At 48.3% G+C, this 14,063-nt stretch overlaps 1 protein-coding gene across 1 annotated transcript; it reads left to right on the top strand.

Annotated features, from left to right (window-relative positions):
• The first annotated feature begins 8,384 nt into the window (after positions 1-8,384).
• LOC101786435 (nucleobase-ascorbate transporter 2) lies at positions 8,385-11,812 on the top strand. Its single transcript, XM_022823525.1, has 13 exons — positions 8,385-8,475; positions 8,568-8,665; positions 9,174-9,350; positions 9,538-9,638; positions 9,803-9,878; positions 10,061-10,305; positions 10,400-10,496; positions 10,603-10,689; positions 10,814-10,872; positions 10,973-11,064; positions 11,147-11,224; positions 11,338-11,498; positions 11,600-11,812. The coding sequence occupies exons 1-13, from the start codon at positions 8,385-8,387 to the stop codon at positions 11,810-11,812; spliced, it is 1,575 nt and encodes a 524-aa protein (XP_022679260.1).
• Positions 11,813-14,063: the final 2,251 nt, after the last annotated feature.

Below are 14,063 nucleotides of genomic sequence, written 5' to 3'. Positions count from 1 at the left end.
TTCTCATTTCATTGTAATACAGGAAGTTGGCCTGGTCGTCATGGGGGTCCCTCTTCTTCTCACATGCCTACTGGTTCTTCCTCTGTGTTCTGCCTCTACTTCTCGCATGCCTACAAGAAATGTTCCTATTTTTTAAAACGCTTGCATAAAGTGTTGTTGGATTTCATCTTTCAAGTTTAGTTTTTCCGCTGGGTACTTAATTTGTCTACTTACAAAGATTTGGATTTTTTGTGTGTAGGGATGAGGATTTGTGACTCTAGTATGGGTTCTGTAAAGAGAAGGATGGTGTGGACGCTGGTGGCAGTGCAATGTCTAGTAAAAAAATGGGGAGAAATCAAAATCTGGTTGGCATGGATGTTCAAGATGAATCTGCTGGGGATGGGAAGGGCAGTATGTACTTACAAGTGAGGTAATTCTGTCAGCTAGGATGAGTTGCCAGAGTTTTTTCTGGTCTTGATGAAGCTAAGAAGGTTTTAATAAGATCCATGATGCGGACACCTGTTACTACTTACGTTCCGTGATGCAGACACAAGATCTGAGCACAATTGTTTGATTGTAGAGCCCATGCATGTGCTAGCTTGATTTCATTAGAATTCTTCGTTGGATCATTCTAGTGTTATTCTCTGCTCGATGAGATTGTATGCATTTTCTGGAATTCATTGTTTTTAATGTTTGGAAAGAAAGACATAAAACCAACTATAGTTCATAAATAAAATATGCATGTATGGTACTTGGTACTGCAATCTTTGTTGTCATCAATCCGACTGATAATGGCTTGGAGGTATTAAGAATCACGTGACTCATTCTTTTTCACTTGCAACACAACAGCTCGGTCATCAATCCGGCGAGGAGGTGGTTATCCTGCGCCCAAAGCTTTCGAGGCAGGCCTGCGGCAGCTCGATCACCTCGGCCGTGTCTACCGCGTCGGCCTCTAAGGCGAGGATGACCAGGCGATTCTGGCGGGTGCTATGGAACGGGGAGCGGAGGCTGGGGAACCGGCCGAAGTCGGTCTTGATGCAGAGCCAGTGCACGGTGTCCCCGACGACGGCGGCGTGGGACCTCCACGTCAGACCTCAGGTCCAGTCCTCGTCCGTGAAGATATCCCACGGCGAGGAGAGCCGGCGGAGGGGGCCCCACTCGCCGTCCTCCAACCAGAAGGTCCGCGGCCGCAGCTTCACGTCCATGACCAGCAGCACGAAGCTGGCATCGGCGACGTCGATGGCGAGGAAGGCGCACCGGTAGATGTAGCAGCCGTCGTCGCGACCGACGGATAGGCCGCTGGGAGGAGGAAGGGAGGTGACGTGGCCGGTGAAGGTGTTGCAGACGCGCAGGTCGCCGTCCTCGGCGGGATGCCAGTTTGGGGGGCCCTAGGTGGCAGCCACCGCCACAGGACGAGGAGCTCGAAGCGCGACGACATGAACGAGTGCGACCCCAAGAGGCTGCTGTCGAGCCGGAGGCGCCTGGCTGTCTCGATGACGTCGTTGTCGCGGCAGCTTCTGTCGTGGTGATCGACGATCTCGTACGAGGCTGCCACGACGGGGTCGGGCGGGCCGCTGCTCGCCGCGGCGCGGAGGTCGAGGAGGCGGCGGAAGGACGGTTCGAGGATGCCGCGGCGGAGGTGCCTGGAGGCGGCGGCGCAGCGCACGATCGTGGCGGCGTCGTGCAAGCGCGCGACGATGTCGAGCAGCAGATCGAGCGGAACCTCCATCGTCGGCTGCTCAGATCCTGGCGTGTGGTAGCGATATGGACAGGCATGTATATACACGATTGGTTGTTGACGCTGCCGGTTTGTCCGTGGCGAGATCGTGCTCGCGTTCTGTCGAGGGGTTAGCTTAGAGGATGGACCTTGTGATCGTATCGGACTCGATAGCGTGGCCTGTTGGGCTTCGGCATGGAGGGCGACGATGACCAAGTCGGAGTTGCCATACCGCGGCCTAGGTGGGATGACGCAGCGCCAGTGAACGCTGCGCCCTATGACAGCCGGCGTGGTAGGCGTCGCCTGCTTGAACCGAACGCCGGCACCGTCGATGGTAAGCGAAGGCGGCTCATCAGCGGCTTGATGGCAGGACGGCGGCGGTATCGTGGATGTGTTCGCGCAGCCGGTAGGAGACTGCCACAGGAGGAGGGAGGGCCGGACCGAAGCCGCCGCTGGCCGCGCCGCGGAGCTCCATGCGGCGGCGGAAGCCCAGGTCGAGGATGGCGCGACGCAGCGGACGACGGCTGCGGCGCGCGATGATCTCGAGCGTGAGATCTGCGTTCAAGGGCTCCGTCGTCGCTTCGCTCGCGCCGGCGATGTTGGGCTCGAATCTGGCGGGCATCTGAATGCAAGGAGCAGGCGAGGTTCAGAGGTTTGCCTATTCATCAAAAGCGCCAAATCTTATATGCTGATCTATCCGAGAACTTACCCTTCCATCATACTGAAAATGTTCACGTCATACTGCAGGAGTAATGCCAGGCAACCATATTGTTCACGTCATACTGAAAATGCTCGCAAAAAATCTAATCTTTTGAACAGAGAGCAAACTACAGTGTGCCTGAATTCCTGCAGAAATATACTTGCAAAACATATGAGCATCCGACCATTTCATGATAATGCAAAGAATTTCTTCCGGAACCAACAATCTGCCCAGCTTATCATCACAAATCACATGCCAGTTAACCAACGACAATGAATTAGAATGAATATTATCTCACCTGGATCCGGAGATACAGGCGGCGCGCATAGAAATCCTCCAGGCCCAGACAGATCGGCGCCTATAACGTTGTTGTCCTTGACCAACCGGTCGACGAGCTTGCAGAAGAAATACCTGAGCTGGCCGAAGGTGAAGAGCAGCCCCTAGCTGAGCAGAGCGCGCTTCACGTCGGCGCGCCCGGTCGGGGCGGCGCGACGGAGGAAGTAGAAGCCACCCCGGGCGGCGGGCGGAGCTGCGCGTCATGCGCGGACGCGCAGCAGCTCTTCACCTCCTCTCGGGACTCGAGGAGCTGGAACCCCGGGTCCGCCTTCATCCTCCGGTCGTCGCCGTTGCAGCCGCTGAGGAACCTGTAGAGCGTCCCGCGGACCCCCTGCGGCCTCAACATGGAGGCCACGGCGCCGGTCGCGGGCGACGGCGGAGCGCGGGGAAGCGGCGGCAGGAGCACTCGCGCGGCGCGAAGAGGGGTGGAGGAGCGGAAGGGGAGCGCGCCGCGCATGGGATCGGGTCGCCGCCGGCGGCGGGAGGTGCGAGCCATGGCGATCTCGGTGGGGCGGGCGGAACATTTACATATTTCCCACTGCGCGATCCAAATATTTTTAGAAAACCCTCTAAATTGGATCGCGACTAATCCGAATATTTACGTATCACCCCCTAAATCGGATCTCGCGATCCGAATATTTTCAGAAACACCCCTGAAAACGGACGCACAGTTTTGTAGCGATCACCCTCGCCGGCGCAGGGGCACGGCGAGCACCGGAGGGAGGAACTGGACGCCGGAGGGGGGACGTAGAGGAGGCCTCCAGCGGCGCGGAGCTCAAGGCGGCGGCGGAAGCTCGGGTCATCGAGGATGGCCGATGGCGCGGCGCAGCGGACGACTGTCGCGGCGTCGTCGGAGCGCGCGATGATCCCGAGCGTGAGATCTGCGTTCAGGGGCTCCATCGCCGCGTCGCTCGTGCCGGCGACGTTGGGCTCGCGTCTGGCGGACTTCTGAATGCAAGGCGTAGGTGAGTCTCGGAGGTTACCAATCCGGCGATTCAGAAAGGATTTGGCATGCTGCCTGGCTCACCTCGTGGCTCAAAGCTTCCCGCTCTCTTCTTGGTGATGTTGCCCGCCGGCACCGACGCACCGGCCTCCCCGGCGCCACCAGGACACCGGCCGGCGATATCCGCGAACTGCGGATTTCGCTTCGATCTAGCGCGCCGCGCAGCGCAAGAAGGCGAAGTGGCCAACGGCGTCACTCTGTAGTTTGGAAGACGACAGGAAGTCGTTCTTGGGCCGCTGGTGCTTCGAATGGGCCTGTGTGTGTGAAGTCCTCTCGGGGGGTAGCGAAGGGAAGTCCATTTTATTTTCCCTACTAAAAATAAATTTTTCAATGTCTTCGACCAAAAATCATCACAAAGTCAAAGGTAGGAGGAACTGGAAGTGATTGATCAATCTATTCTATTTTCTACAAAATCATCATCCTGTTGCAGCTGCTATTACAGATCGAGACTTCACAAGTTGCAAACTCCGATAGCATATGCACCCAATGGTGCTTCGGTCCAATTCTGATGATTTCAGAGCTGCCGCCAAGACCGTAGCATCCGTTTCCAAAATGATGTGCGACATGCCGAGTTCTGCCACATGTTGGAGGCCGTTGAGCGCCGCTAATGCCTAATGCTTCCATTTGCAATGGTGAACCTGCAGAGGTGATGTCGTGATGTTCCCGGTTCTGGCTGCTAACACTTCCCCACTCATGTCTCGCACCAAAAATCCCCAGCCACATGTTTCTTTCACCTGGGAAGAAAGCACCATTGATATTGATCTTGTAGATATCCTCTGGTGGTGGCTTCCATGGCTTGTGCAGGCCTTGCTGGCCCGTTGAGTTCAGTTTCTCATATTCAAACTGAACTCTGAATTTCTTCTGCCCACTCAACATTCTACCCCCTCATTTACCTTGTTTCTTACTGACCATCATCTCCACAATAGGACAACTTCGTTGATATATGAGAAAATTAGAGATACTGATGAGGCTAATGTTGTACAAGGAAAATTATTATTTATCTTAGAAAACATGAGAAAGGCCTCAAAATACATACACTTCATTGCTACTAGTAGAATGCATGTGCTAACGGTACGGTAAAAGCTAAAAGATGATAATTTTGTTGGAAATAAAACGAGTATGAAATAGATTAAGAACCACGCCAAAAGGGATCGGGATGATGAGTTATTATATAGTTGAATACATAGCAAATATGCTTAAAGAGTAACATAGAAATTAAATATCATCACAACTATTGTATATCTGGAAACCACCTAAGTCCTAACATGCTTAAGTATTTTTTGTACTTCTTCAGGAATGTTGTCTTTAGATTCATTATCCTTGTACCTCAGCAGGTCTACCAAGAACTTGGTCCTCAGTGCATTTCTAGCCTGTACATGCGGTGCACAATGCAATGCTTCATTTCTACGAGAACAACAGATAAACTTGATGCCAATTCTACAGCTCTATATCAATTGAGCATTCCTTAACAATATGCAAAGAATTTTTCTACTTTTATTAAAGGATTTTGCCATGCATCGCATGAATATGCCATGGTCATTTGAGATTAGTGAAATTTCATTCATACTAAAAAGTATGAGCCACGCGCGCAGTGCGTGAAATCGACAATTCTTTAGCAAAAGTATATGAGGCACATTCTTATATATGCTAAAAATATTTACCATGCCTATACTTGAACTTAAACAAGATTTATTTATACTAATAAGTATTGCAATGCATGAAATAGATATTTCTTCACTTAGAAGTATACGAGGCAAAATATTACTTTTTTTTAAAAAAAATCTAATAAGTATTGCAACGCATGAAATAGATATTTCTTCACTTAGAAGTATACAAGGCAAAATATTACTTTTTTTAAAAAAATCTTGCCACGTGTTGCATGACAGACACTTGAGCGTTACTTCTCTAGTGGTATCCGAGGCAACTTTCCCTCTATATAATGACTTCGTCGGGAAGGGGAGCACCCACCTCAACAATAGTCAAGAACTAGCACCGACTTCTAAGTAAGACATTCTCCGTAGCAAAATCTTTCTTGAGTCGATAGATTTCACTCGTCACTGCACATCTGCGATAGATCACCACATACTAGGTAACTTCCTAAGATTCAACAAGTTGCACCCTGCGATTCTATGATAGATCACCACATAGTAGGTATTACTTTCTTATGATCCGCAAGTTTCGCTTGGCAAGTATGGGATAGATTGCCACATATTAGGTAACCTTTTAGATTCAGCTATAGGTTTTCATGGAATGAAGTTGGATATATACCTATTTCCTAATATATTGAGAAGGAGTTCCTCTAAGTGATCCTGATATTTTTGTTTAATTTTTGCAGCTTCAATTCCACCACCTGCTCTTCTGAAGTTCCATAAACCTTTCCAATGGCAAGGTTTCTTGACCACGTCATCTTATTTGTTGTAAGCTGGTGGTCAAACAACCAAGATCCACAACAAATTGAGAATAATGAAGCCTGTGGTGAGGCTCGCCGAGGGTCAACTTCCACTGTTGTTCCTGTTGGTAGTTGCCACATCATGTCTCACAACATTGATGCTGCTGCTGCTGCTTCCTCTCACCGTACGGAACCTCATATAGGTGAATAATGCATTATTCCTTACTTGCACAGTAATTAGTTTTTAAAGTTAATAACTGTTGTTTCTTGATTTCTGAATTGTGTTTCCATCTGTGCTCAATTCTGAATTGTAACATAAACTAGATGACGGCTTCCTTAAAAGAATGAGTTCCACACATAATAGTCATTCCATTTTTTTGCTCGGTTAAGAACTTTGTGATTTTTTTAGATTTTATTTGTGTTCTCGCCATGCTAGTGTCATGCAGGCTTCAAATCCGAAGATATGTGTATCTATCTACTATATTTATTTGATTTTCATTACTACTATTGCATTTATTCATTAGATTTCCTAAGGTATATCTTCCACAGATCACAAACAGAAAGATGTTTGAATATTGCTGCCTCACTAATCAAACAAATCTTGGAGAGAGAAAATTAGTGTGTAAATGTTACAAGTAGACTGGCCCCACTTCTTCGGTGGCACATATATCACTGCTAAAAGATCTTCGAGATAGAAAGATGTTGCTTAGTTGTTATTGTATCACTGACAAATAAATCTAAGAGATATAAAGCTGGTGTTGAATAATACTACTAATATAGATGGGCCCACTATTGGTAGCACATAACTAACAGCTGTCAACTACCAAACAATCTTAGAGATAGAATGTTGTTGCCTGATTGTCATTGCCTCACTGGCACACTGCCTAGTAATCTTAGAGATAAAAATTTTGCATGTGAACGTTACAAGTAGATAGGCCCCACACAAAATTGCATATAACAAGCTGTAGTCACCTTACCATACAATCTTATAGATAGAAAGTTCCAGCTTGATCTTTATTGTTTTACTACTAGACAATCTTAGAGATAGAATGCTGCCATGCTGGTATGTACAAATTACTAGTATATGAGCCCCACTCATAAAGGCTTATTGTTGTGGCCCTAGCTAATTATCTTAAAGATATAAGTTTTTGTTTGGTTATCATTAACTTGCTACTGAATAATCTTAGAGATAAAAAGATACTATTTAAATTTTACTAGTATTGACATCACTAGTAATATTGTACAAATCACCAGTGACACACACACACACACAACCAAATAATCTCAAAGATAGAAATTTGTTGCTTGGTTGTCATTGTCTCATGAAAAACAATCTTGCAGATACTTTGTAAATAATATTGGTAGATTGGCCTAACTCGTTGTGGCAACTGGCAAATAACTCAGAAAATTTTAGAGACTGCTTCTCATTTTGACAGCAAGAATTAGCTGTTCTGTTACTGCAGCCCCCAGGGGCCTATAAATCGAGCACCTTCCTGGCTTGCTTTGACACATTTGCGGGTCTGAGAGCATTTTACAACATTCAGTAGCATTGTCAAGGGGATTTTCCCTTGCTGGTTTTGTGGATTTCCGCAGAATTCCATAGCATTTTCAGTGAGGTTCGGTGAGCATTTTGTGCATTTCCTTTCTTGGTTTCTTGTACTGTTTGTGTTGTTGAATTCATCAGCGTGTTGAAGGTTTAGTTTTAGATCAGCATTTCTGATTTCGGCCTTTCTGTGCCATTTGTGTTGTCGTTGTGGTGGTGTAATGTAAGCTAAAACATGCCTAAACCCGTGTGCGTGCGCTCGGATAGGCCCGCGATGTATAAAAACTTTTTTCTTCTTAATACAAAGATACGCAGCTCTCCTGCGCATTCACGAAAAAAAAGGGTTTAGTTTCTCCTCTTGATAGTTTAGGTTCATTAAGTTCTTAATCATTCATTAAACATGTCTTTGCAATTTTACAGTTTCATGTTTAGGGACATTATGATTGTTTTGCAACCCGTCCGGGTTATTGTGTACATCTGAAAGTTTGCAAAGCTTTTTGTGGGAAAAGAATGGTGCTTTATTTTTCTGAGGAATGAATTATTCATGTGGCATCTGATGACCTAGGACCATATAGATCACTAAAGCTTGTAATTTTACTGCTGTCCTACCTCACTAAGCTGCCCTGTGGAATAAATCCTGAAGTTGTTTTTTTTTTCTTTTCCTGCTTGGTTGATTTGATCATCGTGGGCAAAGCAGAGGAACAGCCTCCCATGGAGATGACTGACATGAAGCTAGAGGAGATAACCCACCCTCCCCTGGACCAGCTGCATCATATGAAGTACTGCGTGGACTCCAACCCGTCCTGGGGTAAGTAGTCAAAGTGCCTAGGCTTGTATGATTCATTCAGCTCACTGTGTTGTGTCTTTATGGTATAAATCTGTGTCTGCTTGATGGCGCAGGTGGGGCTATTTTGCTGGGCTTCCAGCATTTCATCCTTTGTTTGGGGACGGCAGTTATGATCCCCACCATTCTGGTTCCCCTCATGGGAGGAAATGCCGTAAGAATCCTTTCATCGTTCAATTTTGTTGCTGTGAATAGATGATGCGATATCTGATTGTTTTTTTTGTGTCATAATGGTGTTTATATTGAAATAAAATGTTAAAATTCGGTAGTTAGATTTGATTCTAGATTATCGATGGCATTTGTAAGCACAGGAACTTGTCTTTGCAATCGTAATGTCTAGTCTAAATATGTATTAAGGTTACTGGTACTAGTAATGTTATTTTCATTCCATATGTAGTATGCACTTTTACTACATATCTGGCAGTATTTAATGTTATAGATTAATAGCCTTGATGTTTATAGCTAATAGTATATCTCCCGTGCCATCTAGCATCTTTGATGTTCAGAGATATGTCAGCCTTGTGCCATGGTAATGTGTTCACAATAGTGCATCACTTTGTGTGTATCAAGAATTCATCTTTTTGGATAATGATGTATTTATGTACTGTCTCCCAGTGAGTCCATCCTGATTGATACACGTTTGTCTGTTTGTTTGCTTCCAGCATGATAAAGCACAGGTGGTACAGACCATGCTTTTTGTGACTGGCATAAATACAATGCTCCAAACTTTGTTTGGAACTCGCCTGCCCACCATCATCGGTGGGTCATATGCATTCACAATCCCGATCATATCAATAATCAGTGACCCTTCATTGATGCAAATCACTGATGACCATACGGTAAGCATGAAATGATTATTCTTCCTCTAAAGAATTACTCACTCAGGTCAGAAAAAAGCTGTTGTTTCTGACCGGAGAAACAAGCAGCAGCAAGCTAAATTTGCTGTTGGAAACAGCTTTTCCTGACCGGAGGGAATAGTTAGTAGCCATCTCAGTACCACATCTCGCATGTTTTCTCTTATTGCAGAGGTTTAAAATGACCATGAGAGCCATACAGGGGGCCTTGATAATATCCTCTTGCGTTCAGATAATGCTTGGCTACAGCCAATTGTGGGGGATATGCTCAAGGTACAGATGACATCTATTCAATTGATGTATCATGTGATCTAATGTTCAAAACTGAAATTATTGGGTGAAATACTGAAATTGCCAAAAGTAATGGGACATGGTGCAACCTTTGAATTTGCAAAAGGAATCTTAAGATGTTTTTTTTTTATGTACACCTGTTGCAGGTTCTTCAGCCCACTTGGGATGGTTCCACTTGTTGCACTGGGGGGGCTTGGACTTTTTGAGAGAGGATTCCCAGTGGTAAAAGCTCTAATTTTTGCTTGTACTGTCAAAATATATGTTTCTTACCGGAGATTTTCAAGAAGTTCATTCAGATCATATGAATTTTGTTACTATGCCAGGACTACAGCATACATGGGCATTCTAATATTGTAACATCAGTTTTCTTCCCTGAAGCTAATTAGTCGATTTGATGTTCTTAGATGGGAACATGCGTGGAGATTGGTCTTCCGATGCTCATACTGTTCGTGGCACTTTCCCAATATCTGAAGCATGTACAAATATGCCATTTTCGGATATTGGAGAGGTTCTCGGTGCTCATCTCCATTGCAGTTGTCTGGGCATATGCCCACATCCTCACTGTGAGCGGGGCACACAAACATGCTTCGTTGCGCACTCAGCTCAACTGCCGAACTGATCATGCCAACCTCATGACAACAGCGCCATGGTATGTACTCTGTAGATTGATGCATTAACAACTGCTTTATTTTCATCTATTTCTTTCACACCTAGGGATTTAACTTGTTTGAACATTTCCTCAGGATTGGTGTTCCATACCCACTGCAGTGGGGTGCGCCGACTTTCAGCGCAGATCACTCATTCGGCATGATGGCTGCTGTCGTGGTGTCTTTGATAGAGGTAACATTCCATTGCTACCATGTGATTTTCTAGCAGCTTACACAATACAGTTAGTTGACATCATGCTGATCTGACTTGTCTGACAATATTTTGATGAGCGTTGCAGTCTACCGGAGCATTTCAGGCGGCTGCCCGGTTGGCAAGTGCGACGCCCCCACCACCATTTGTCTTGAGCAGGGGCATTGGATGGCAGGTTAGTTCCTGCCATATGCTAGGAAGCATTGAAAAAATGTCTTGCTGGTGTTTAATTTCCTTTGTTGAGAAGATTAATATGTATATTTTTTACCCTCTCTCTTCTAACATGTGAAAAAATTCAGGGAATTGGGCTGCTATTCAACGGGCTATTTGGTACTGTGAGCGGCTCTGCTGTCTCTGTGTAAGTGTGCCTGCTTATTTGTGGCACCAAGTTTGCAACCAGATCTTTTTCCCGTGTCATGTTAAGCCTAACATTTTGTACATTACTTTGCCCAATACAGGGAGAACGTCGGCCTCATAGGAGCAACAAGGATTGGTAGCAGAAGAGTGATCCAGATCTCCGCTGGTTTCATGATCTTCTTCTCCATCCTAGGTAGAAAATTATCTTCAGTAGAGTAAATAAAATGATACCGTACCAATCTTTCTCTGGTTTTGAACTCATTTCATGATTTCAGGGCGTTTCGGAGCGCTGTTCGCCTCAATTCCATTCGCACTGTTTGCCGCTATATACTGTGTATTGTTTGGCTATGTTGGTACGTACTTTCAGATGTCAAAAGAAAATATCTCCATTCTCCAATTTTTTTGGGAATAAGTAATTTTTTGGAGGGGGAAACTTCTCCAACTTCGTCTTCTGCGGTGCTTTCAGGTGGCGTGGGGCTCTCGTTTATGCAGTTCACCAACATGAACTCGATGCGCAACCTCTTCATCATCGGCACCTCGCTCTTCCTTGGCTTCTCCATCCCGGAGTACTTCTCCCAGTTCACGATGAGCTCTCACCACGGACCGGCACACACTAGAGCTGGATGGGTATGTAGCTCTCACTCACCAGCTCACTGAAACTTATCGCCATCAGCTGAAAAAACTGAAGTTCTGAACTGAACCTGAACCATTTTTGTGGCAATGTGCAGTTCAATGACCTCATCAACACCATCTTCTCCTCGCGCCCGACCGTCGGGTTCATCATCTCGGTGGTCCTGGATAATACGCTGGACGTGGAGAAGAAAGCTGAGGACAGTGGGATGTCTTGGTGGGCGAGGTTCAGGTCGTTCGGCGGGGACAGCCGGACCCTGGAGTTCTACAATCTGCCATTCAACCTCGACCGGTTCTTCCCGCCATCGTAAAGCTGGACGACCGATTCAGCAGTAGGATTTCAGTGCAAATGAAGCCAACCCCTAGAGTGAATCTAGACACCAATATCATTGTAATTAGGGTTTGGCTTCCATTGAGATTAGTGAAGAGTTAGGACTAGAGAGGCAGAACTAGAGCAACTAATGCTGGGCATGAGAAGAAATTGCTTGCCGTCTTACCAGCAAGAAAGCAAGGATTTGTTGGTTGTGCTGGGAGGTTCCTGACATGGCGAGGTTGGAGATGAGCAATGAGAATCAACTATTTTGAGCTCCCTTTCTTTCTCTTGTCTGAATTATGAAGTGTTTGCTTATGAAATCGTTTAAAAAACATTGGTTATTTGAAAAAAAAACACAATTTGTAATTCCTTTTAAATAGAGATCGTAGGCATTTGGTTGGAATCTCTTCGTACCCGGTAGGCAACATCACATCAGGCTCATCACTCATCAGCAGTAAGAGAGAATCAGAGAAGAAACCCTGAATCACCGGATCGGGAAACATCCGAGACACACCTGCCCATGGCATTCAGATGCCGCCAGACGCGCGCCCGTCGTCACCGGCGCGAGCGACGCAACGACGGAGCCCCTGGACGCAGATCTCACGCTAGAGATCATCGCGCGCTCCGACGCCGCCGTGACCGTTGTCCGCTGCGCCGCGCCATCCTCGACGACCCAGGCTTCCGCCGCCGCCTTGAGCTCCGCGCCGCGACCAGCGGCGGCGGCTTCGACCCGGCCCTCCTCGCGGCAATCTCCTACCGGCTGCGCGAACACATCCACGAGTCACGACACCGGCAGTGTACAGTGGCGTAATCCGAAGGCACCGTGCTGCCGGACACGGTCGCAGACGTGGAGCCCTTCTCTTGCTCCTCCCGTCCGCCGGCAACGCACCCCCGTTGTTTCGTCCTCGTCGTCGCTGTTGGCCTCGCCGCGCAGGCCTCGTCCTCTTCCTCGAGCTGCTGGTGGGCTGGTGGCGGAGGTAGGCTACCGCCTTCCACTTCTCAAGTTCGTGAAGTTGGCCGGTCTCCTCTACGTCTCCCCGCCGGCCTCCGGTGCTCGCCGTGCCCCTGCGCCGGCGAGGGTGATCGCTGCAAAACTCTGGGTCCGTTTCAGGGGGTTTTCTGCAAATGTTTGGATCGTGATTAAGGGGATTATTATATGTAAATAGTCGGATCGTGATTAATAGTCGTGATCTAATTTAAATTTAGGAGGTTTTGTGAAAATATTTGGATCGCGATTAATATTCACGGAGTCATGTGTAAATGTTCCGCCCACCCCGCTCCGCCGAGATCGCCATTGTTCGCCCCTCCCGCCGCCGCCGCTGGCGACCCGACCCTATGCGCGACGCGCTCCCCTTCCGCTCCTCCGTCCCTCTCCGTCCAGCTGTCATAGAGTGAAGGGTTGACTGCCTCTGCGTCACCGCACCTAGGCCGCGGTATGGCAACCTCGACCTGTCATCCTCGCCCCCATGCTGAAGCGGAACAGGCCAGGCTTTCGAGTCCGATACGAGCTCGCCACGGAGCTCGGACAAACCGACAGCGTTAACAACGAATCCCGTATACCCGTCCAACGATCGCTACGACACGCGAGGACCGATCGAGAGAGCTGACGATGGAGATCACCCTCGATCTGCTGCTCGACATTGTCGCGCGCTCGCACGACGCCGCCACGATCGTGCGCTGCGCCGCCGCCTCCAGGCACCTCCGCCCGACCCCGTCGTGGCAGCCTCGTACGAGATCGTCGGTCACGGCGACAGCAGCTGCGCCGACAACGACGACGTCATCGAGACAACCAGGCACCTCCGGCTCGACAGCAGCCTCCTGGGGTCGCACTCGTCGTTCAAGTCCGCGCGCTTCGAGCTCCTCGTCCTGTGGCGGTGGCTGATCCCCACGGGCCTATCCTGGCACGAAGCTACTGAGATTGACAGGAGCGACCCGCGCGTCTGCAACACCTTCACCGGCCACGTGACCTCCCTTCCTCCCAGCGGCCTATCCATGGGTCGCGACGTGGAGCCCCAAGGCATCTACCGGTGCGCCTTCCTCACCATCGACGTTGCCGGCGCCAGCTTCGTGCTGCTGGTCATGGACGTGAAGCTGCAGACGCGGACCTTCTGGTCAGAGGACGGCCAGTGGGGGCCCCTCCGCCGGTTCGCCTCGCCGTGCAACATCCTCACGGAGGAGCAGGAGATCATGGGGCTGACGTGTAGGTCCCACGCCGCCGTCGTCGGGGAGACCGTGCACTGGCTCTGCAT

The sequence above is a fragment of the Setaria italica genome, chromosome IX (genome assembly GCF_000263155.2).
Source record: "Setaria italica strain Yugu1 chromosome IX, Setaria_italica_v2.0, whole genome shotgun sequence".
NCBI classification, from domain to species: Eukaryota; Viridiplantae; Streptophyta; class Magnoliopsida; order Poales; family Poaceae; genus Setaria; species Setaria italica.
Note: the sequence above shows the minus strand (reverse complement) of the source record. Positions and strands in the feature narration are given on the sequence as shown.